The 26779-nt window shown below is 31.0% G+C and overlaps 2 protein-coding genes and 1 long non-coding RNA gene across 3 annotated transcripts in view; 1 reads left to right on the top strand and 2 right to left on the bottom strand.

Annotated features, from left to right (window-relative positions):
- Positions 1 to 212: 212 nt before the first annotated feature.
- LOC134727143 (uncharacterized) lies at positions 213 to 4824 on the bottom strand. The gene is made up of 3 exons (XM_063591525.1): positions 4732 to 4824; positions 2743 to 2860; positions 213 to 403 (listed from the first exon to the last, which is right to left on the bottom strand). Exons 1-3 carry the CDS (start codon positions 4780 to 4782, stop codon positions 225 to 227), a joined length of 348 nt encoding a protein of 115 aa, XP_063447595.1. The 5' UTR covers positions 4783 to 4824; the 3' UTR covers positions 213 to 224.
- A 2704-nt stretch (positions 4825 to 7528) lies between these two features.
- On the bottom strand, positions 7529 to 12261 carry LOC134727142 (uncharacterized). Its single transcript, XR_010108722.1, has 3 exons — positions 12144 to 12261; positions 8569 to 8683; positions 7529 to 7733 (listed from the first exon to the last, which is right to left on the bottom strand). It is a non-coding gene; the product is annotated as an uncharacterized LOC134727142 (long non-coding RNA).
- A 2648-nt stretch (positions 12262 to 14909) lies between these two features.
- The window catches only part of LOC134726532 (uncharacterized), a 42240-nt gene continuing 30370 nt past the window's right edge, over positions 14910 to 26779 (top strand). The window contains exons 1-2 of the mRNA XM_063590938.1: positions 14910 to 15082; positions 15928 to 16244. Coding sequence (XP_063447008.1) covers positions 15037 to 15082; positions 15928 to 16244 — 363 coding nt within the window. The 5' untranslated portion in view covers positions 14910 to 15036. The remainder of the gene's footprint in view (positions 15083 to 15927; positions 16245 to 26779) is intronic.

Here is a 26779-nt window from a genome sequence, read left to right as displayed (position 1 = left end):
CATTTTGTTCAACAGAATGACGCAACATTAGCCTCACGGTGACCTATAGCGTTAGGTATTAAATTCAACACCATTTGGTCTCTGGTGGAGAGTGATCTCATTTGCAATTATATCATATCTTACCGGTATTTTCATATAGGCAATGATTTGCAGTCGTGTTTAAAAAAGGAAAAAATAAAGACTAAAATAAGAAACAACCAATTATAGTATCTTTTAATTTCTGTTTAAGGAGATGGCGAGCAGAGGTAGTCTCCGGGAAGGAGCTTTCGTTTAATGACTGATGATGTTGTTGTGTATGGAAAACGTGTACATGTCAGACCATTTCCACAGCTACAGTGCCCGTTCAGTTTGGAAAAAGGATTACACCGTGCTCCTTCCGCGAGATATGTTTCACACCAACCACCTGTAAGATACACATATTGAGGAATAAAATAAAACATATACAAGGAAGGTGTCAACGAGCCAACAACCTGACCAAAAGACATAATACAGCCAAGGATTACAAATCCTGCGCCCGGATGGTTGTTTCAGCTGGCATTAAACAATAATGATTACTAGGTCAGTGAAATGGACACCTCAATATGATTTTGAGCTTGATGTAATGCCAGTTTGACCTCTAAAAGTATTTTGCTCATTTGAGTCATTGCCTTGGGTTGCAGTCACTACAAAAGTCTAAAAGTCTGAAAAGACCAGTTTTTGTCTTGATTTGCATGAACTTTTACTCGACATTCTCCAAAAGTATGCCTTGTGTCTTAATTTTTCTTGACAAATTCTCATTTATTTCAAATTTGTATGAAATTTACTTGACATATTCTTGACATTCTGAAAAGGTCTTAAAATTTCTTGACAAATTCTTGACATTTGAATACTGTCTTAAAATTTCTCGACATATTCTTGACATTCTTATTTTTTCTCAGTATGGCTTGACATATTCTGAACATTTGGAATTGTTTCTTAAATTTACTTGACAGTTCTCAGTTTTACAAATATTCATGATATAACTTTAATCTTTATTTCTCTTTACATAATGTGCTGTTGTTTTAAGTTACATATCTTACAACAAAAAATGAAAATTGGGCATGTAAAATAATTGAAAATTTGGGTATCAATTTTTTTTGTACAAATGCAAATGTGGCTATAAAATCTAATGTATAAAATAACTTAAATGTGGGTATGTTGATATAAACAATTTAAATGTTGGTTTTTAAAAAAATTACAAATTTTGATTCCTAAATCTTATAAATTAAATGATTTAAACCAATCATACTGTAGACATGTTTAATTCTACATTCATAATATTCAATATCTATATGGTAAATAACTATTGTCCAAAAATGTGGTTTATATAAAAAGTAAATTATGATGATATACAAATCATTCATTAACAGATAAAAAAAATTCTGTAATGTCATCTGTTGGAATATATATTAAATATTACACATAAACAGGATGTTTCCCATAAAACTAAGGTATTCATACCCCAGAATACACACAACTGTTAAATAGAAATTACTGATTTACCTGTAATCAGCCATACAACTTATCAGTTGACCAACCATGCCACTACAATTTCAAAATTTTGTTAATAGATGAAAATGATGAAAATCATCATTTTGATGAAAAATTCAAAAATTCAACACTCCAATTTAAATAAAAAACGTTTTTGAGTTGTTCTAAAAAATTAATAGTTTTTTTTAATCAAGATGAGAACAAATTTGTTGACCTACAACCCCCCCCCCCCCCCCCCCATCTTTTTTTAGCCACATAAACCTAAAAGATGAATTGTGGGGTCCAAAAGAGACATATTATAAACTGCCTACAAGACACATATTTTAGTATTAAAGCATATTTGCCTGGCAGTTTTGCGAATTGCAAAAATCTAAATGTTGTTTGTCAGTTTTTTCAACTTATATTCGAAGTGAAAACAATCAAAACTTAACTACATTCGGATAATTCAGGGTATTCCAATTTAGGTGAACCAAAAGGGTATTTTATTATACCAAATTAATCCTTGATTCTTCTAAGTTTAGTTTTGCCATAATAAAAAGGAGTATATAACAGCAATAAAATTTCATAAACAGTGCAGAATAAGTCTGTACAAATTTCAGGCGAACTTTATTCTGTTGAGAAAGTGTCAAGACATATTTCAGACTGTCAAGAATGTGTCGAGACATATTCAGACATTATTTAGAATGTCAAGAATATGTCAAGACATATTAAGACATTATTAAGAATGTCAAGAATATGTCAAGACAGATCGAGAAAAAATTAAGACAGTCAAGAATTGGTCGAGACTAATCCAGACTCTTATCAGATGATACAGGAAGTGTCGAGAAATTTTAAGACAATGTTCATACTGTCAAGACACTTGTCAAGAAAATCAAGAACCTTATTAGACAAATTAATACCATGTCAAGAATTTTTAAATATTATTTAGACAAATTAAGAATGTCAAGTAAAAATTCATGCAAATTCAGACAAAAACTGGTCTTTTCAGACTTTTTGTCTTTTGTAGTGAGTGTCGTCTATATCTGAAATCTATTTTCATCGGTTATATATATTTTTATATCAATTTAAAAGTTTTTCGTGTCAATGATTATAACTTTTTTTTAATTATCTCTATTGGAAAATTATCAGTAAGAGTAAGGGGAATCTTTATTTTTCCCGCGTTGCTTCACATCTCCCTATCTTTAAACTTAGCTTTCGGCTCATATGTATTATAAAGGGCAATGGTGTATTTACCTTGATGCATGGCATTGAATGGCAAAAACACATTTCTCTTGCTGACAATCATTGGTCCTTCGTGATAGTAACAGCATTGATCTGATGCACATTCTGAATCGAGTCTACACATGGTCTTCTGGAAAATATATAGTTATGTTAATCAATAATCGTCGGATTATTTTTGCCGAAATTAATAATTTTATTGCACTTTTAGTTGCAAATAAAGACCCTTAATACACTTTCCATATACACATGTTTATCCTTTTGTGCTATATGTAGTTACCAGATGAAACAATAAAGTGTGTTGAAATTACTGATACATGGCATTGTATATATAAACCTTTGATACAAATTTGATAAAAACATCTGGCAAAAATTGTTTACATCAAAGCTCCAACAACGAAAGTTTTCATATACCTAATATTTCAAAAGAACATAAATCGTTTTAAATATCCAAGGCATTGCTAATATAATTTGATAAAAATCTGTCAAGAATCATACACGATCAATGACACAGCCAGGCATCAATTGGAATATGTGTTAAGATTTCAAAAAATCAGCAGGTTTTCATCTAAGATTTATTTAAAACGATAATGGACACATTATGAACTTAGTCAAATGAAACACTTAATGTAAAATTAACAATGCTTTATAATTGATACTATATTTTTAAGCTGAATCAAGCTATTTTGATACAAAATACTGAATAGAAATTTCTCTACAGTAAACAAGGTCGTACATTTTTAAGTACAAATGTACTAAGTACTTTAAGTTCACACAGGGAAAACACATACATAAAAATTATTATGACAAACAATGCATATTTACAATAAAGGAAAACAGTTTCTCTGAGAATACTTACATGCACCCACAAGCATAGTTGATAGAGTAATTGTTTAACAGGTTCCATTATATAGAAACAAATATCTGTAATATAGCCTTTTTTTAAATTCCTATCAAGCCATTTTAGGTTTTCAAATTTAAATTGAAAAAAAAATATTTACCCATCTTTAAATAACATATGTATAACTCTGATGGAAATATATATTTGTAAACAGAGACTTTGTAATTCTATCAGAAACGTATCATACTGTGGTTTATCGCGATTTTATATATCATAATTAAGGTAAATATCATGGTAATATAAGGGGATTCTAATATAAATCAACTAAAAAGTAAACTGTCTTGACCCCATATTTTCCTTAAAAGTTACGCTCATAAAGAAGTGTAATAGTTATCAACTGTTTAGATTGGGGAGGGATGTCATTTGTTGATCGAGATATCCAAAGTCACAACCCGTTTTCTTCCTCCGTTGCGATTTAGAAGTACCGACCAATAATAATACACCCCTTGTTTAATGAAGAAGTAATATGGTTCAAGGTAAATTCTAGAAAATATACTATTGTATAATGGTTTTGCTTGTGCCCCTATCCAAACCTTTATCTGTCCTGGGTCTGTCCTATCCAAACCTTAAACTGTCCTGAGTCTGTCCTATCCAAACCTTAAACTGTCCTGGGTCTGGCCTATCCAAACCTTAAACTGTCCTGAGTCTGTCCTATCCAAACCTTAAACTGTCCTGAGTCTGTCCTATCCAAACCTTTAACTGTCCTGGGTCTGGCCTATCCAAACCTTAAACTGTCCTGAGTCTGTCCTATCCAAACCTTAAACTGTCCTGAGTCTGTCCTATCCAAACCTTTAACTGTCCTGGGTCTGGCCTATCCAAACCTTTAACTGTCCTGGGTCTGGCCTATCCAAACCTTAAACTGTCCTGAGTCTGTCCTATCCAAACCTTTAACTGTCCTGAGTCTGTCCTATCCAAACCTTTAACTGTCCTGGGTCTGGCCTATCCAAACCTTAAACTGTCCTGAGTCTGTCCTATCCAAACCTTAAACTGTCCTGAGTCTGTCCTATCCAAACCTTTAACTGTCCTGGGTCTGGCCTATCCAAACCTTTAACTATACTGGGTCTGTCCCTAATGATGCCTTTAAATACAAACGCAAAACTTACCGCTTGTATTGAGACAACAACCAAGGAAATTAGAGTCAATTCTTTAAACATTTTCACTGCTTCTCTGATCTTTATAAATTCTGTTCTGTACAAGTTGTTTGACAATATAAATGTAGCATAACAAATACGGGTCACAATGATAACGATCTGACACGTTTAAGGTACAACATTTTATCAAGCATGTTAATTTGAACCATAATATAATGTCCTTGTGTTCGATCTGAAAGTTTATTGCCTTTTTCCAAATAAAGCTTTTTTCATCTAAATACTAGTATTTTGACTTTTACTTTTAAACTTTTCGAATTCAGCCTTTACATTAGATATTATGTTTATATTTTAAAATCAAGAGAAATCAAAATTTTGAAAATAGAAACAGAGTCATTGGCTATATTTCTGAGAGAAAATATGTTAAAGACTTTTTTCCCCAAAAAACTTATTCAAATTGCAACAGCAACTGGTAAATAAAATTTAAATAACAAACTGTACGTGTCGTGTTTAGCAATGATGACCATCTTGTTTGTATGGCAGATATTGGAAAAAACGTGAAAGGGCACTTTCTTTATGAAAAATGTCCATTCTCCCTATTTTATTTCTATTATGTATATAACTTTAATATTTGATTTAAAGGGGCCTTGTAACATGTAGACATGGAAGCTTGCTTGTGGCAGCAATATTTGACCGGTCAAACAATAAAATTTAGAATTGAAATTAAATTGAGAATGGAAATGGAGAATATGTCAAAGAGTCAACAGACCGACCAAGAACACACACCATGTATAATGGGAAACATTCCTCCCAATTATGAGATGTTTCTACAAAACATTGTGATTATAAATTGTTATTCTCACAATACTGAAAAATGGTCAGAGTTCCATAACAATGGGATCAACTAGATTTGATTGCATATAAGCTCACCATATTGAAGATCAACGTAAAACTTGTGTAATACAGACGAAACAATCCTTCCAAGCATGAGTGTTTTCTGTAAAACAAACTCAGAGTAGCTGCGTTTACAATACTATATTTTTGTAATACCAGTTAAAGGAAATGGATTGTCTTCAAGTTGAAAACACGAATGTACAATTCTTCTTAATTTCACTAAACAGAAACTTTAATAATATTGATGATTAAATATTGCTTTGAATAATCCAGAATTTTCTAAGTAAAAGCCGGGTACAAAGAAGAAAAAAATGCGAACATCTGATTCAATTTCTCTTGTTTTCTGTTTTAACTGGGGAAATGCATTTAACATTTACGCTGATAGAAACATTTTTGCGAGGTTTTTTTTTCAAATCCAACCGCATGGATTGACTGGAGTAAATACATTTGATAATTCCCGAATGTCCCCCAGTTCGGTAACATAATCCTTGCTTTAACGAGACGTCCGTTTTGTCACGTTCGAGATTAATGAAAATATATCGGAATGAGGATAAAAATGCTTCGTGTAGGCTGGGTGTAACGCTCTTTGTATAGTCTTGTACCAGGTCAGATATATAGCAGTTGGTATCAAGAACACATTGTCTGTGTATGTTGGCCTTTGTTTTTACTGCACTTCAATGTTTCTATTGTTGCTTTGATTTCCTTTTGTAGTTGATGTGTTTCCTTAGATTTTCTTTGATATTTTTGTTTCGCTTAATCGACATATGGCTGTTGAACACTGGTATACTTCTATAATAATTGTCTTAGTTTGCACATTTTAGAATCCTACAACAAATCTACAACTCTATTTTTTTCCTTTTTTAAAATATTTGTTTTTTACGCTTTTTCTAAAGTTGTGCTGTTGCACAGCTGTCGAACGTATAATGGAGTGTTGGATGTTATAAAATATGTTAATATTGTCCTATTTCGTATGAGCATGTTTCAAGCTAGTTTCTGTTGGTTACAGAAATTGACAACTATAGGTCACCGTAAAGCCTTCAACAATGAACATACCGCATAATCATCTATAAAAGGCCCCGAAATGACAATGTAAAACAGTTCGAACGAAAAAACTAACGGACTTATTTTTTTTTTAAAGTGAACGAAAAACAAATATGTAGCACATAAACAAACGACAAGCACTGAATTATAGGCTCCTGACTTAGGACAGGCATATACATACATAACTGTTAACTGTTTGTGGTGTAACTGTTTTTCATTTAATACTTTTAGTTGCACCAAATCTTTTCATGTTCTCTTATACATCCTTTAATCCTGGTCCTACATGGTTTTCGCATTTCAAATCACACCTTACCTTCTAATTTTCATTTCTATTAAAACTTACTTCTATTTCCTTTTTTTTTTGGTAAAGAACATGGCAACATTGATTTGTTTAGTTTTCGTTATTTGCCTCTGCTTTAGTTTCTTTCAATTCACTTTTGTAAATCTTTTTGTGTGATTTTTTGTCCTCAAACGTAAAAATATTAATAAAAACGCACCACATTAGCTTGTCTGGTAATACAATTTAAATGAACCAATCAACACCAAAGTTGTGCAAAGAAAATGTTCCTATTTGCTTAAGGTGTTTTTATGTCTTCAGTGCAAGTGCCTGCGGGTGAATATAGTCAATTGTGCATATAGAATTTGTGCCGTAGAAAGACGCAAAATGAACCATACGGTGACTTATAACATGTTTATATTCTAAGTCATTTTGTGCAGAATTGTCTCAATGGCAATCATATCATATCTACATGTACTAGACATGTTTCGTATTAGCGAAACTTTGCAGTTGTGTTGAAAACTTGTCAAACTTTAACTATATTTTTTGAAAAACTAAATAGAAAATTAGCGTTTTGAAATTATGATATATGACACAACCAATTATAGTCTCTTTTTTATTTCTGTTTAAAGAGTTGGAGCACAGAGGTAGTCTCCGGGAAGAAGTCCCCTTTTACCGACTGAGGGTGTAGATGTGTATGGAAAACGTGTACATTTCAGACCATTTCCACAACTACAGTGTCTGTTCACTTTGTTAAATGGATTACACCGAGCTCCATTGAGGAGATATTTTTCACACCAACCACCTACAAGAAAAAGGAATATATGATATTCAAAGTTAAATACTTACATGGAGCAATAAAGATTAATGGATTGATTATTGCTCGCTAACGTTTGTAATGTCAATTCAAGCAGGATTTATGCAATATGAATAACATTGTTTTTAACTAATTACAGTTTTATAAAAGTTCTGCCATATTATAATTTTTCGTTGCAAGGTACAGACCAAAATGAAAAACAATCGGATGATTTTTTTGTTCAATTGTTAATGTTTGTTTCCTATACAGCTGTTTTAAATACGCGAGTGTTCGTGACGTCGACGTCTACTGTTAATGATGATACTATCATTTGATGTTGTTGTATTTCATATTTAATTTTTTTCTGTATTCGGTTATATTTTTTTTTTATTTTAACAGTTTCTCACGGCAATGATTTTTTTTTTTTATTTGTCTCGAGTTGAAAATTATCATTAGAATAAAGGCGAATCTGTATTTCTCCCGCTTTTCTCTACATCTCCATATCTTTATACTTAGTTTAAGGCTCACATGTAATAAATTAAAAGTAAAATAAAAATCTTTATTTCAACAGGATGTTCCCATTAGTTAAAACTATTCTTCCTGAGAGTCCTCACAATAATAATAACATATTCATAAGTACATAGCGTACTATACATGTAAAGTTATACTGTACGCAAAATACAATTGTATTTAAATAATAATGAAAAAGCATATTAATTTGCACAATTGATGAAACATTTGTAACACTTTGTTTGAAAAAAATGATACAAGTGTATTACTAATTTTTTTTCATTTGGTAAACTATTCCATATTAATTCCATATAATAGGAAATTGTGTATTTACCTTGATGCATGGCATTGAATGGCAAGACATCTCACTTGCTGACAATCATAGGTCCTTCATGATAATAACAACATTCGCCTGATGCACATTCAGAATCGAGTCTACACATCGTCTTCTGTAAAATATATATGGTAATCGAGATAATTGGTTTTACACGAAGTTTTCTAGCTATAAACATGAACCCTAAATACAAAAAACCATTACTAGTCACCAGACGAAAAAAAGAGTTTGAAATTTTTTTTCTTCAAATATTTCATTTCAAACGGATATGTAAGTATACAACAATAAAAGAACATGGTATTAATGTCCCCCGCGTGGCAAATATTATTTGTCCTTAGTCAAAAAGTTAAATAATGTGTTGTTGATTTTTAGATATCTATAAGTATCGCTTGAGAAATGAAGGCTTGAGAATTTTCCTTATATAGTAATGCTTCAAAGGGGCATCACTCTTTTAAAAATATTTAATCGACACTGTTTTTTTGAATTTTTTCTAGAATTTTTTTATATCAACCTTTTACAGAATTTGATAAATTTTTAAGAAATTGTTCAAATCAGAGCGATCAAAAATCATGTATGTAGATATAGGAAGATGTGGTGTGAGTGCCAATGAGACAACTCTCCATCCAAATAACAATTTAAAAATTAAACCATTATAGGTTAAAGTCCGGCCTTCAACACGGAGCCTTGGCTCACACCGAACAACAAGCTATAAAGGGCCCCAAAATTACTATGTAAAACCATTCAAACGGGAAAACCAACGGTCTAATCTATATAAACAAAACGAGAAACGAGAAACACGTATATATTACATAAACAAACGACAACTACTGTACATCAGATTACTGACTTAGGACAGGTGCAAACATTTGCAGATAATTTGTTTTACACGAAGTTTTCTAGCTGTAAACATGAACCCTAAATACAAAAATCCATTACTAGTCACCAGATGAAAAAAAGAGATGGAAATGGGGTTTATTTTCAAATATTTCATTTCAAACGGATATATAAGTATACAACAATAAAAGAACATAGTTCTCATGTTTCCCGCGTGGCACATATTATATCTGTCTTTAGTCAAAAAGTTATATAATGTGTTGTTGTTCTTTATATATCTATAAATATCGCTTGAGAAATGAAGGCTTGAGAACGCATTAAATACAATTTTCCCTATATACTGTGGATTCATGATTTATTTTCGTGGGTATCAATTTTCGTGGTTTGAGGAAAATTTACATATTCGAGGATATTTAATTTCGTGGTTTTGGCAAAGTCTAAACTCATTCCTTTAGTAAATTTGTTATTTGTTGAACATTTGAATTCGTGGTTCTCCTGTACCCACGAAATCCACAAAAAATGGTATCCAACGAATATTAATGAATCCACAGTAGTTATTATTCAAAGGGGCATCACCCTTTTAAAAATACTTAATCGACACTGTTTTGTGAAATTTTCTAGAAATTTCTGATATCAACCTTTTTCAGAATTTGATATATTTTTAAGCATTGTTCAAATCAGTGCGATCAAAAAGCATGTATGTACATGTATATAATTAAACATCAAAGGTTCATAAATCTTTATGAAAATGTTAAAAGACGCTGATTTTCGAATTCATTAGCAAGATTAATGATATAAACCATTGAAATCAATTTGAAAAATAAATTGTACACGTGAAAGCGCTTACAATGCAAGTATTCATGAAATTAATATTTCAAAGGGCCTTTCTATTTAAAAAAAAATTGATCGACACTGATTTTCAAACTCGTTCGAGACATTGCCTGAGCTGATGAAAAAAGTTTCATAAAGATACGATAATAATTGTACACTGGAGAACATACAAGACCGGACAGTCAAGCACACGGACGAAAGCAATTATTTCCATGTCCACTTTCAAGTGAATAATTTGAACTCATTTAATCCAATGTCATGTGAGATTAAAAAACAAATTCTTAGCTGAAGATATGATACGCATGAAGAAGGCATGTTTCAGAGTCCAAAAGTTCCAAATGGTGAAGTTGAAATTAACCCTTCGTACTTTTTACGGACGCTATAACGAGTTGAATGACCGTTATGGAATATCAGTTTCATAGATGATATCGGATATGTTCATAATGTCGAAACTACAATCCCTTTCAATTATCTAGAATGTTACCTACCGAATGAAACTATTTACCGGGTTTGTAGTAACACGAGCAACAGGGCGGGTTTTACATGTGGAACAGGATATGCTTATCATTTCAAACCACATAAAAACACCCCCAGTTTTAGTGGGGGTTCGAGAAAAATCTTATTGATCGTATTCGATATATATTTTTTAAAGTTTACATCGGGTTATATGACCGCCGACAGTCTCCGTAGTTTACAAGGCGAGTTTTTGGCGCATTGAATTTTAAACCTGATACTTTTTGTTATCTATTAATCATGTTTTTCTTTGTCTAATATGTTCTCCTATTTATTTGTATTGTAGTCCTGTAATATTATGTTGTCGTTTCAATGTTATATTTAACTTTGCCATTAAAGTGCGAGGTTTGGCATGCCATACAAACCAGGTTCAACCCACCACTTTTATTCCCCTTTAAAAGTGTCCTGTAACAAGTCAGGAAGATGGCCATTGTTATATTAATGTTCGTTTCTGTGTGTTGCATTTTAACGTTGAGTCGTTCGTGTTTTCTCTTATTTTTGAGATATTGAGATAAGACGTGGCACGGTACTTGTCTATCCCAAATTCATGTATTTGGTTTTGATGTTATATTTTTTATTCTCGTGGTGTTTTGTCTGATGCTTGGTCCGTTTCTGTGTGTGTTGCGTTTCAGTGTTATGACGTTGTTCTCCTCTTATATTTAATGCGTTTCCCTCGGTTTTAGTTTGTTACCCCAATTTTGTTTTTTGTCAATGGATTTATTAGTTTTGAACAGCGGTATACTACTGTTGCCTTTATTTACCTCTATGGTCAATTAAATTTTATGATATGGATTTAAAAATATGTTACAAATCAAATAAGAGAATCGGAGTAGAATCGATGAACACTAATGAAACACCTTATATAGATATAGAAAGATATGGTATGAGTGTAAATGAGACAACTCTCCATCCAAATAACAATTTATAAAAGTAAACCATTATAGGTCAAGGTACGGCCTTCATCACGGAGCCTTGGCTCACACCGAACAACAAGCTATAAAGGGCTAAAAAAATTACTAGTTTAAAACCATTCAAGCGGGAAAACCAACTTATAAAGAAGAGGTTCTAATTTTGTTTAGGATCGAATATATTGGCTATTAATTTTGTCTCATGTTTGAGGCTGTATTTTGAGCTCTAATTGTTTTTGTACTATCCTATCGAGATATCCACAATCAACCACCTTGTTTATCTTGTTTTTTGGTGGTTTAAAGCGTTCGACTTTTTTTTATCCCCTCCCAATGTCCAATGAAAATGAACTGTCACAGTGGTTTAAAGTTTAATGCGTAGATTATCTACCTTATTGTAGCTTTGAACCTTTTTTTATATGTGACCCATCCCAAACTTTCACTGTCTTTGGTCTGTCCCTGATGTCTTTTAGATAATAACGTGAAACTTACCGCATGCACTGATACTAAAACAAAGGAAATAATAGTCAATTCTTTCAACATTTTCACTGCTTCTTTGGTCTTAATAAATTCTATTCCGTTGTAAGATAATAGGATCTTATCATAACGGATTTAGTTTACAATGATAGAAATCTAACACGTCTACACAACGTTTCAAGGTCAATTTAAACTAATACCTCCTTTTCAGTTTAACTTAGTTTCTGTATTTAGTTTTTTTGTAAAATTTTCGTTTAAAATCCTTCCAATTCAGCCATCACATTGGACCTTATGTATACACAGATTCATTGATTATGTTCCAAGATATATTTTTTCAATGCTATCACAAAAAATGCTTTTTCAAAATGGATTTTCTTTTTTGCATTTAAGCATTTTAAAAAGGGTTGTACATTTAGTTTAGCAATGATTGTCGTTTTGTTAAAACGGCAGGGGTATTTGTAGATATTGTGAAAAAGGCAATCTAGTTAACGAAATTTCCATAATGTCTTTATTTGTTTTGATATGCATTAATGTGCATATAACATAAAATTCTAGTACTTATTTAAAGAGGCCCTGTAACATGTGGACGACGGAAGCTTCCTTGAGGCAAACAACATTGGTCATGTAGGTCATCTGCGCATCTTTAAAAGAGTTTAATATTAATACTGCTTTTCAAAAATGTTATTCAAATGGAAAAAGGATATAATTTTATTAAAACTTATTTCCATTTAAATTATGAATTTTCATATCTTTAATATTGACTGACAAATTTGTTGATATATATTCTGAAAGTACATTAATATCGGACCATTTTAAGAATGTTATTTATGTTTAAGCTCTGCATTTGTTCACTCGGTCTTATTCGAATGGTATATTAATGGAACGAGGAGCATGACAAACATACTGGTTAAATATGGAACACCGGAACTGTCTTATAGTGTAAATATTTTATGTGTTTTGTCACTTTGCCTTTACGTCCTGTCATTTCTACTTCATATTATGTGCATGTGACTTTACCGACCGAAACTGCATCTTTGTGTTATGTCAAAAAAACTCATCATAGATACCAGGATAAAAGTTTTATATTTTTTTATAGTTTTATTATATTTTTGTCTACAAAAGACTCATAAGTGACGCTCGAATCAAGAATGTTTAGAAGGCCAAACAAAGTACGAAGTTGAAGAACATTTAAGACCAAAAATTCATAAACGTTTAGCCAAATACAGCTAAGGTAATCTATTCCTGAGGTAGAAAAGCGAGATATATCATTGCTTAACTTTGTTGTGTGCAATATACATTACATTTTGCTGTTATATAGTCTGTGAATACCTCCAAACCTTATGATCAACCACCTTTACATTCTTTCAAATTTTCTCTAGGTTGTGTATTTTCTTCCTTTACGTAAGTCAGTTGATAATTGCGTCCTTTCTCAAATTTCATTGTTATGCTGAATATCTTAAACGTTATGTTTTGATAAATCTGACTTCTAAGAAAAACCCATGATAGTATAGTCTACGTCTCTATGTTGTGTTTATACATATGTATCACCAGTACAAAACATAATACATTATGATATAGTTCATATGCGTTTTGCCGAACAATTGATACTCTCTGTAAGCATCCATTACATCAAGTGCACATACCTTTACATTATGTTCAAACACATATTACACTATCAAACACTTCTTACGTCATGTGCAAATAGTTATCAAAAGTACCAGGATTATAATTTTATACGCCAGACGCGCGTTTCGTCTACATAAGACTCATCAGTGACGCTCAGATCGAAATAGTTAAAAAGCCAAATAAATACAAAGTTGAAGAGCATTGAGGATCCGAAATTCCCAAAAGTTGTGCCAAAAACGGCTAAGGTAATCTATGCCTGGGGTAAGAAAATCCTTAGTTTTTCGAAAAATTCAAAGTTTTGTAAACAGAAAATTTATAAAAATTACCATATAATTTGATATTCATGTCAACACCGAAGTGCTGACTACTGGGCTGGTGATACCAACACCTATCACGTTATGTATTTACAACTTTTATTTTATGATGTGCAAACACATTTTACGTTTTGTGCAAATGCCTATTACATTATGTGCAAACACCGACTATCTTATATGTATGTGAAAACACCTATTACGCCTTTTTTTAATCAGTTTTATTTTCAATTTTATTTTTTAGAACGATTGAACTAGACACTCTTTAGAATTGTTCGAATGATGGCATCAATACCATATAATATTTCTAAATAGACCCTGTGGAGTTATATTTGAATAATTTCTCCTGAAACTAGACAGACAAAAGGAAATTTTATATTATAAATACTGATCTATTGTCATACCGTACCCGGGTATGCATTTTTAAAAGAGCAGTTTCGATTAATTATTAAATATTTTGATAACGTTTCGCTATTATTGCAAAAAGTATTCAAAACAAAATATGTTTCCAATTCAGTGATGTGTACCAGCATTCAAAACTAAAACACACTTTACATAAAATAAGATATGATATATTAATATGTTCGTGGCTATATAATAAAGGAATCACATTTATATGTCTGTCTTTACTCTAAATAATTAATGTGTGTTTTCGTCTGAAAAAAAAATTGAATTTGGAATGAAAAATAACATTCCAAATCTAAACCGAGGCTGAAATTGTGATTTGTTAATCTAATGGATTGTTTCATTTGAGTAGATTCGCGCATAGAAACATTGATTTGATAATGTTAAATTTACACATATGTAAATCGAATTTGAGATCAGAGATTATTATTTGGTCTGATGATAAAGTCATCATACCGGTTTATGAGAGTTATGTTATTTAACCATTATTTCAAATGTAAAAAAACTACATTGATTGAAGTTAAACAATACTTTTATTTTTTCTACATGTGAAGCAAAACTTAAGAATGGATTGTTTGGTACTTCTTTACCTACAGTTGATGTTTTTCCCAGGTATGTATCTTTTTTAGAATCTGTTGTAGTATTTTAGTAAATAAAAAAGTTCTATATAAATACTCAGCATATTTCTGCACAAAATGTCCAAGTTTAAAAGAAATATTTCATAGTATAGAATACAAGCATGTTTATTCTTGTTAAAAATTGTGTGAATATAAATGATTAAAAAGCGTAGCACAACCTCACTCGTAATTTTTTTTAATTACATGTTTAAAAAACTCTAATTTGTTCAAAAAACTAAGGGTTGTCTTATCCCAGGCATATATTTCCTTAGCCTTATTTGGCACAACTTTTTGAAATTTTAGATTCTCAATGCTTTTCAATTTTGTACTTGTTTGGCTTTATAAATATTTTGATATGAGCGTCACTCATGAGTCTTTTGTAGACGAAATGCGCGTCTGTCCTACTAAATTGTAATCCTGGTACCAGACTTAACAGCTCTATCACTGTCCAGATTGACTAAAAACAAAGTAATTTCAATCATTAGTACTTTTAAAAAATGTCACGAAATAATAAGGTGCATATAACATATTGAAAAATTACAAAAACATTCACAAGTCACAGCATTTTAATATTACAATAATTCTAGCTAAATTATGCTATCGTTTCAGATTTCTTTTAAGCAGGATACTTTAAAAATAAAATGCAGAAAGCTAAAAAGTTATTCACATTAACGTGAAGGAACTTGTTTGTCTTAATATATCCCAACATGTAATGATTTGGTCACAGTTTATTTTGAAACACTGTATTTGTTAATTGCAGTGATTGGTGCTATTTTTTATCATTTATTTTTACTTTAAAATGAAGCAAAAAATATAATCCAATATTTAATTTTTTTTCAGTTGTAAAAGGATTGACGCTAGACAATGATCATAATGTTACAGTAGAAGCTGGGAACCCCAGAAGTTTATCCTTTACCTATACCAGTACAGGTAGCAATATGACCACTGCTGTGACCATACATGCTGATCAAACTATTGTGATTCCCGGTGTTGTGTCAGAGAATAATCAGACGGGACAAGTAATAATATTACCAGAAGATCTGTTGAACCTAGCATTTGGACAATATGCAATTACCGTAATACTTCAAGGTGAACCGGATATACTTGAAACTGTTGATGCAGTTATGTTTTATGAAGAAATCATAACCGGTTTGCAGGTAAGTTTTTCTTTATCTATTAAAATCTATTGTTTGAAAATGTGACGATTTTTAAGCGTCAGAATACCATACTAAGGGTCAAAATATTTCATTTAATTGAAGGAAATGTTTAACTTCTTTTTTTATTACTATTGTGCCCATTTTGACCAATGGTTGCAAGGGACCCAACGGCTATTGTCGAGATAAAATTATCCGTTGCTATGCCAAAGGATCATGAAAGAACATTCATTTACCTAGCCAATTATTGAAATACAAACTTATTGCGAACCAAAGTATTAAAAAAAACATCTTGCTGTGTATGTTTCTTATTTTAGGATTATGATGATGATAACTTCTCTTTATATTTGCCCCAATATAAACCCTTTCATGGAAAGTGAATGTCATATGACTTTTCACATTTTATCTAGCTCAGTCCCTTGGTACTTATTTTGTTTTATTGAAATGTGCCGTTTTACATTATAATTTTAAATTACGGAATGTTTCCCCTCATACAGATATACGAAAACAAATTCCGGTTCAAATACTGCTAAATAAGATTCCAACAATAAATATAGGCGTGTTATACACCAAATAAATTTAGACTTACGACATAATAGGTATTAATGGGTAGACAACCGAGAAATCGAAATATAACAAGTTTGCAACAGGGTAATATTTGCAAAAAGTGGCGAGTATTACATAAATGTATCAGAGGGACAGTCAAACGCATATATCGAAAATAGAATAACAACGCATAAAAGTGCAAGTTATGTGCCTGGTGTTTTATCAAGATACTAAGGAAAATATTTCAGAGACAAGTGCACGTTGAAACATGCCACTATTTTTAAAGCTTCAGAATGATTAAAAAGGCTAGAAAGTATGATGAAAAATAAAATTTCAATATACAATCGTTTGTTTATGTAATTTATACGTGTTTCATGTTTCTCGTTTTTTTATATATACTAAACCGTTGGTTTTCCCGTTTTAATGGTTTTACACTTTTAGTCTAGTAATTTTGGGTCCTTTTATAGCTTGTTTTTCGGTGTGAGCCAAGGCGTTGTGTTAAAGGTCGTACATTGACCTATACTGGTTTGCTTTTATAAATTGTTATTTGGATGCAAAGTTGTCTCATTGGCACTCATACCATATGTTTCTATATATATAATGACACAATTGCCTATTGAATCATACGTATCTGAAACTTATCAGATATCGAAATATAGGAAATAAGTTAGATACTCAATCTTTCAGCTGACCCCTTATAAACAGTAGTTTGCACTACTAACTGATTCAAATTCGAGAGTACTAGTACGTCTTCTTCTTCTTACACCATTTACTTTTTATCTTTTGATGGTGTTTAATTTTCAATTGATTAATCTTACAATTTTATAGTTTCTTAAGATCATTGCATATTGCTCAGCGTCGGGCGAGGACCGTTATGAACCTTATGAACATTTAGGATCAATTTTATTACATTGTATTGCAATTTTGAAAGAAATTAATAAAGACCGCCATTTCACTGTAGATCTTGAATATTCAACAGAATATTAAAGCAAATACTCTGTCGTAAAAATTTTCATTTGTGAAGAATATTATGATATCATTATGTTCTATATGAAATCAATAGAAATGTAAATTAAAAAAATATATAGTTTGATGAAAAACTACAAATGTTCAAGAGCGCCCGACATTTTCCCCTGGCTTTATACAGTTTGGTATTACAGAAATGAGGTGCACACTATAAAAGGCAATTGAAAAGGCTCATCACACACAAAAAACAACAGAAAAACCAACAAGTAACAATAAATATGATAGTACAAATCTGACTTTACCAACAGATCTGAAGCCTAAAACAGCTTAAAAATTAATCCCGTAAACTATACAAAATGTCAATCAGTACAATAACAATGAACTCATTGTAAATATTTAATTCATAGTGTCGACAATATAACGTTGTGTAATGACAAATAGTAGTATTGATAAAATGTAAAATCGCCCGTTTTTACCAAAAAACAACCTTTTTTTTAAATTAATTTTCAATAACATTGTAATAGTTATAAAAATATTGAGTGCAAACTTCACTTTGCACAACTCTCCAACCACCAACCCGTCCCCCTTCCAGAGAAAAAATGAATGTTCGGTACTAAATATTAACTTAAGATCTGGGGATATTATTGTCAATAGTATAAACATCCCATGAAACAAACTAACAAGTATCATCGTTTTTGTAACATTTTACTTCGGAATAACACAATACTATGAAAAGTGAGTAAATACGTGTTTGCTAATTGAAATAATGTTTTAATGTCATGTAAATTAAGTACAAAAGCCAAAGTTGAAACAATTAAATGTTTTGACAAATGATATGTCCGTTAAAAATGATACAGTCGTAAATAGAATAATGGTATTTGATACTTTATATCTGCAATCAATGTTATAGTATGTAATACATACCACATTAAGATTAATGATGTATTGTAATGTATCTTAATTACGTGAAATTAATTTCATTTAGCTTAATTTCATTTTGAAAAAAAATCAACGAGGATTATCTTTTACGATAACATTAATACTGAGTTTTGTATCTAGTTAGATGATTAATGGTCAACCCATACCTGGAATGACAACAAATCTATCCAGACTGACCGAATAACATTGTTCTAATATAAAATGTTAATATAATTTTCTTATTCTTTCAAAATTTGAAGGTCCTGAGGCCTTATACCTGGTGCAAGTCATATTGTTTAACCGTATTGAACAATGCAAGTGATACATATATGAAATAATATCAACAAAGACATGTGCATACGAATTCAAACCATGGTATTGGTTTTTTTTTATCTTACCTCCCATACATTTCTACAAAATTTTATATGATTGGTTAAAAGCGTCCGCGTGCAAACCGTGATATTAGGATAGTAGGGAGGCGGGACTTATTTCATACAGGTAAGTAGTGGAGTTACGTCCCTTTATATTCCATATTAGGTTAGAATGGAGGCAGGGCTTATTTCATACTCGGTTAGTAATGGTGTTACGTCTCTTTATAAAAACACAACGGTACTGAGAAAAAATCTTAAAAGTTTTAACAAACTAAGAAATTGATGATTACGATCGAAATAAATTCATAAAACGCATTTATACTTAACAAGTTGTTCTTGTTGGCATCTGTTTTTGTAGGATCAATGGAAGTAGTTTCTTAATGCTAACAGTATCCAAGACTTGCTTATTTTGGTAGGTCACTAGTCTAATACGGTATATATGGGATCAGTAAATTCCATATGGGGTTCGAGCTTCGCTCTCACTCCATATGGAATTTACTGACCCAATATATACCGTATAAGGTTACTAGCACACTATGTAACTAATTATACCATGAAAGATATAGAATTTTTTTCCAAATAGGATTTTAGGTTTGTTTAATTGTTTGGACAGAATTGTAGTGTTTAGCTAGCCTTGGGTGAAATCAACTCGTTGGAAACTATTTCAAGTCATGCAAAACATTTTCTCTGCAGAAACTAACTATTGCCAGGGACTTGTTTTAGTGAGGTCCAACTTCAACATTAGTATTAAGGGCTTTTGATAAGTATACATTAAATGAATTTTCATTGCAGCAAGTCGTTTTTTATTTTTGATCAATCACTAGCTTTGTGCTCTTTTTCTGTACTAGCCGGATCATATTCAGGGTTGACAGTTATGATTTTTTTACTCCCTTTACTGTTTTTCAACACTCATATCAAAGAGGAATTTTCTTATTTCATCAAATCTTTGGGGATGTTTTTTTTTAACTTATAATGCAAATTCGTTTTACTTGAACTCATACACAGCCGTTTTGTGTTATATGCTTTCAAATATATTTATCTCGAAATAATAAAACAGTTTTTCTTAGTATACTGCATGAAAAACATAAAACGGACTTTGAATCAGTCTTGTAAAAATAAACAGTAATGACTGTCATTTTATGGATTTTTATATTTTAGTTTCACAAGGAAAACTCTATGTAAATATTTCACAAGGAAAACTCTATATAAATATTTCACAAGGAAAACTCAATATAAATATTTCACAAGGAAAACTCTATATAAATATTTCACAAGGAAAACTCTATATAAATATTTCACAAGGAAAACTCTATATAAACATTTCACAAGGAAACCTCTATATAAATATTTCACAAGGAAAACTCTATATAAATATTTCACAAGGAAAACTCTATATAAATATTTCACAAGGAAAACTCTATATAAATATTTCACAAGGAAAACTCTATATAAATATATACGAGTAATCAGACGATTTTTACATTCAATTTTCAATGTTATTTCTTTTTTTCTTTTTTGGTTGAGGGAGCCATATGACGAACGCAATACTTTACCTTATTTTTGCGGTGTTTGATCATAGATTCCTTAAAGTCATACGAAACCTCAAATTAAAAAAAATATGCATATGTTTTTTTATAACTAAATGGATAGTTTTCATTATGCAACATATGTACATATACTTTTTTCTGATGAAAATTCTTTAATTTGTCCACATTTAGAAGAAGTTTACTTATTTTTAATTGCTTGCTTCCAGGAAGCAATTCGCCGACATATTTTCCGTATGCATAGTGACCCGAGCGTAACCCTCCTCGTAAAAATCCGGTGACCACAATACGCATGGATCTGTCATTGAAATAAACAAATATCTGAATATACATGTTAAACACGTGCTCAATACCCATGCCTTTTGTGATTTGTTTACTATAAGGTGACAATCGGCTTCAAAACACGGCATTCAATGAGCAGCCATACTTGTTAAATCATAACAAACAGAGAGAAAAAAATTGACGATTATATGATACATTTGCGAAAATAATGATTAAATCGTGCACAGAGGAATAAGTTTATGATGTATACATGCATTGGTTCAAGAATTGGACAAACACATTATGTTTCACCACTCACTCGTTTCATATGACTTTAAATGAGGAACGATTCATATAATATATTGATCATTTAAATTTAATGCATTCTCAGAGGTTAACGGTTAAATGATGAGGTGAGAGCGTAAAATAATGTCTTTATCAGTAAGAACATTATTTATTATTTGATAAATCAAAATAACTAAATATATAATGCTATTCAGTTATATGAAACAGACGCATATAATTATGGTCCTACATCCTATGGAAACCTATATTTTGGCACCTCCCCGTGTGATGCTAAGACTGATTTGACTTCTTATACATCTCATCCACTAAATGTCATTAATTGGTGTTTCCGTCTTAAAAAAAAACTTTTATGGTACGGGTTTACAAACTGTCGAAGACCACGCGTACGGTAACCTAAAGACCTTTCCCCAAACTCATATTCATTTCATTGTGTTTATCTTAAGTCAGGCTGGGTTTTTTTTCTCTGTTTATTTCGTTCCACATTTTGTCATGCCAGATTAATTTATAACATACTATACGGGATTGGTTTTGCTTATTGTTGAATGCCGGGCGTTTAAATATGGCCCTTTTTCCAAAACAAATCTGGAATCATTTACTTTAAATATATATCCTAAATCAGATATTTTCCCTAGTTAACCTGTATAAATCCATGTTTTCTATCCCTTTCGGTTTTCAAGATTACATTTAGTTGATAAAAAAAAATAAATGATACATGTTTTTTTTTTGTTCACTTGTACCAAAACTCGATAAAAATCTATAAACTTACATAAATAAATGTTTTCTGTTCAGGACTCGTCAATGTTTTGCGCTGCAGCAAATCAGAATTTAATATAGGATTAAAACATTTTTAAAGGAATTTATTTGTGTATAAACTCGACCAATTCACTCACAAATTAAGTCCAAAGTAATTTTATGATCTGTTTGTGAGTGTCTTGGTCCAGTTTATACACCAATAAAAATTCCTTTAAAAGGCGTTTAATCCTGACAATTCTTACACATGTTACATTCAGAGATAGAAAATTTAAACATTTAATTTTTCGACACTCGTAATCTCTATCACACGTACATTATATATTTGTGTATTTGTATATTGGACTGGTGCATGATTATATTTGTTGGTTTATGCAAAAATACAAGAATTAATTGTTATTTTCAAATCAGATTCCGCTTCAGAAATGAGATTAAAGGAAGTAGTATACTAGTACGTAGTTTCATTTATAGCATCCTTGGCAATATAAAGACATTTGTTTTTTAAACATCAACGGGATGTGAAAATAATGAGAAGTAATGTTCTGTGTATTGATACTTTGCATCTAGTCGTATAAATTCATATATTCAAATTTCATTTTTATTTTGTAAATTACCTGTTTATTATATGTAAGTTACTAGAATTTCTCTCGAAATTTTCGGTTTGTAATGCTCTTGAAATTCGTATTTGATATGGGTTGAAATACGCCTACATCGATCATAAAGTCCTAACTACGAACTTTCTACGCTTCTGCTACAACTGGTTTAGACCATGACTGCACTACGAATGTCTTGAGTATGTTCACAGATGGTTGTCGACCTACACGAACATAACGACCTTGACAATTCCTTACCACGAACTCCATGATCTTACAACTACTTTCAAATTTTACATAATTTCGAATTCTAAGGTCGTAGCTGGACTGATGTGACGGGGGTAAAAGTCAATCCCATGGTCAATTGAGGGCAAGACTTGTTCTGACATTGTGCTGTTTAATTTCACCCAGGTTAATAGTAAAGCATTCACAGTCATTCCACATCTCCTCTTTTAATATTTATGTGCCAAATATAGCAGTAAAGAAATGATGTATGAACATCACACATTTTTTCGATGTAAGCAAGCATATTTGTAAAATATTTTTGTTCATTACTTTGAATGACACATTCCTTTCCACTGTAATTCATGGTAAATAATATATTATTGTTTAACACAACGACGCTTAACAAAGTTTTCACTATTCTCTTTGAATGATTTGTATATTGCAGTGTGTATTAATATTCTTTCAGTAGTTGATATCTTTAGCAAATCTTGTTTTTAAAACAATTTACCTCAAATTTTAATTGACTGCATAATTAACAAATATCTATTGATTTGATCTATTGCATTACTTTCATTAATAGTGCTTGGGACTCCCACTAAAAAATGTCTATTTTAATGGTTTCATGTAGTTTTTTAAATGTGAGTGTGTGCAATTTATGAAAGTAATATATATTCTTTCAATAAACAAAACAAATAGATTAAACGGACCAACCATGCGTGAATAATGTGTCTCGTATTCTGATATTTCATTTATAGGGATGACTATTAGCTAGTATATATGTCAGACCTTACATATTACGATGGGTTTCCGAGTATTAACAGCACGTGTCTTACCAGAAACATACCCTCTGTCCTTGTAACTAAGTATATGATCTGTTATTCCATAGTACTATAAGTGATAAACACAGGCATACTCTCTCTTTTGTTATTTTGGTTAAAATGTCTTTGAAAGAAAACTAAAATCTTTTTATTTAGCACGATATTTTTTGGTTTTACTTTTGAAGGATTCAAACTGTGCATCATTAGCGTTAATCTTCTATTTTCTTTTATCTCAACTGGTACTGTGTTTTACATAAAGGCAACAGTAGTATACCGCTGTTCAAAACTCATAAATCCATGGACAAAAAACAAAATCGGGGTAACATACTAAAACCGAGGGAAACGCATTAAATATAAGAGGAGAACAACAACACAACACCGAAACGCAACACACACAGAAACGGACCAGGCATCAGACAAAATCCCACGAGAATAACACATATGACATCTTAACCAAATACATGAATTTGGGATAAACAAGTACCGTGCCACGTCTTATCTTAATATCTCAAAAATAAGAGAAAACAAACGACACAACATTAAAATGCAACAACACACAGAAACGAACAATAATATAACAATGGCCATTTTCCTGACTTGGTACAGGAAATTTTCAAGGGGAATAAAAATGGTGGGTTGAACCTGGTTTTGTGGCATGCCAAACCTCGCACTTTAATGGCCAAGTTAAAAACAACCGTTATTGCGGTCAAGTTTACGACTTCGTCTCCATATATCAGACAAAAATAAGCCACTGACCATTTTTGTTGTAACTGTTAATTTCTAATAACTTTACTTTCGTTCCGAATTTCTTTCCTGAATAAGACATTCATGGAATCATTTTGTATAATTATCTTATTTTTTTTAATTTCCGCTTGAAACTGTTATATACAGCAGTATATACATTTATATAATTTTGGTATTAGTTGAAGAAAGACAACGATGTAATGAAATGGTCGATGAAATGTGACAAGCTGTACTATGACTATCAGCTGTTTAGTTCATAACAAATCTGTTCTTGAAAATTTCCAAATTAATTCTTTTTTAATCACATCATTCGCGCTGATAATTTACAGATGCATGGAAATAATCATTTCAATATTGCAAATTTTCAATACAACAAATTAAGTCATTCAAATTTATAATAATTACTACAGATAAATAAAAGCAACAGCAGTATACAACACAGATAATAAACGAATTTTTGTCTGAATAGGTCATTTTGGCTGGAGGCAAATTTTCTTTACAGATTTGAAATTACCACAGTGGATATGTTGTCTGCAAAAGTAAATTTAATACAAAATGCAGTGTTCAGTATTTTAAGTACTCTTCAGATCAACATAACCGTTATCTAGTGACATGCGAAATATTAAAAACGCTGAATACACATTTACAAAGTTGATTAAATCATTTTCTACGGATGGTGTGGGTAGAAAATCTGAAAAATATTAAACGGGAACTATATCATTGTTTTACAGTCAGACAAAAACGTATATAACTTACATAAAAATACAAAGTAAAGGTAAATCAGACTTGCATTTGACAATAGTTTGTGTTTTTTAACCATATATTATGCAAGTAGGTTTACTTTTAACAATTATCTTTTTTTGTATGATAAAACACAATTCAGCTGTAAAGACAAACTCATATTTAACATTTAATGTGTAAATGAATACAACCATTGAAAACAGCACTATATGTCTGTGTCTGATTATCGACGGAGTTAAATATTTATGATATGTTTCTTTCTTGTGATATTAATATAAAAGTATTTCAAAGTATTCCCACTTGCATCTTAAAATTCTTGTGAACTTTGTTCGTTAAAGTCTGAAAAATCCTGTAATTGTCCATTCAATTTGCAAATTATAAGTTCTATGGAATATGATTTTAACTTTATATATGATTTATAAAAATGAACATTAATAAAAGTAGACTAGAGGAAATACATCAAGTACTCATCTAAAACAAAATTCTTACCCCGACGACACAGCTGGTATTGCTCCTCTTGGAATTCTTACTTTTTGTGTTTTTTAGCTTAGTTTGGCATCTTTTTTGGAATAACTGGAACATCGGTAGTTTAACAAAAATTTCAAACTCCTGGGTAATTACGAAAGTAAAACTGTTTTTACCATAAAGATTATGTATGTTTTGGTTTGCCAAACGCTAGTTTTGAATATACAAGACGCCTCCATGGCGCTCGAATTAAAACTGTTTCAAAGTCAGATTACATTTTGCAAAAAAGACGAGCATTTATAAACAACTATTTCGAAAGGATGTACCAAATGAGGCACGGCAGTCTATACCTGGGGATGAAAAGATTTTCGAATATTCCAAATGATGCAAGTCAGTCTGTACCTGGAGATGAAAAGACTTTCGAATATTCCAAATGAGGCAAAACAGTCTATACATGTGGATAGAAAGACTTTCAAATATTTCAACATTTAATCAACTATCAAAATTCATAAAGAATGATTACATCAATGAAATTTCAATACACAAGTTCTGACTGCTCCACTTGGATGGTGATATCAGCGACGACATCATGTAAAACATAAACTCATAGACTATATGTCAAATTAAAATGTTCAAAAATAAAAAGTGTCTTTATTATCTATAATATGTAAATAGTCTTGAGTCTTATAAAGGTATTGGTAAACATTTGAGTAAATACATTCAAACGTTACTTCTTAAACTATTTACCAGTTAACAATGTAGCATATAACTATTCATTTGTGAATTTCATACTGCAGACATCTGATCGAGATTTTTACATTATGAGTAAACAAGAGATTTTGAAATCTGTTTATCCACCATTTTCTACAATTGATAATGCCTGTACCAAGTCAGAAATATGACCGTTTTTTGTCCATTCGTTTTGATGTGTTTTATCATTTGATTTTGCCATTTGATTTGGGACTTTCCATTTTGAATTTTCTTCCGAGTTCAGTATATTTGTGAGTATACCTTTTTATGCAAACATTTGATTTAGTGGGAATAAATGAGGGAAATTTAAATGATATTTCTTGAAATAAAGCGATAATGAAAGAAAAAAATATATAGACGTATTTGTAACTTTGTAAACTTTAAGATATGTATGTTTCTATTATTTTCGTACTGTGTTCAAAGAAAATTAGACTTATGTCTAAGGTAAGTAAAAATAGAAAAATAATTTTACTGGATCTATTTTGGTTACGTCGAAAAACATATTTTCAAAAGAATAAGATTTTACCCTGATAATTCACC

This window comes from Mytilus trossulus, chromosome 7, assembly GCF_036588685.1.
Source record: "Mytilus trossulus isolate FHL-02 chromosome 7, PNRI_Mtr1.1.1.hap1, whole genome shotgun sequence".
In the NCBI taxonomy this organism is placed as follows: Eukaryota; Metazoa; Mollusca; class Bivalvia; order Mytilida; family Mytilidae; genus Mytilus; species Mytilus trossulus.
The sequence above is the reverse complement of the archived record's forward strand: the minus strand, read 5'-3'. Positions and strand labels throughout refer to the sequence as shown.

What these genes read in the sequence shown, in the direction of transcription:
- LOC134727143 (XM_063591525.1), bottom strand. Translation starts at nt 4,782, where the DNA reads ATGTTTAAAGAATTGACTCTAATTTCCTTGGTTGTTGTCTCAATACAA. An exon ending in TTGTTGTCTCAATACAAGCG is followed by an intron (nt 2,861 to 4,731) that starts GTAAGTTTTGCG and finishes TATATTTTCCAG; the next exon opens with AAGACCATGTGTAGACTCGA. An exon ending in ATTCAATGCCATGCATCAAG is followed by an intron (nt 404 to 2,742) that starts GTAAATACACCA and finishes TGTATCTTACAG; the next exon opens with GTGGTTGGTGTGAAACATAT.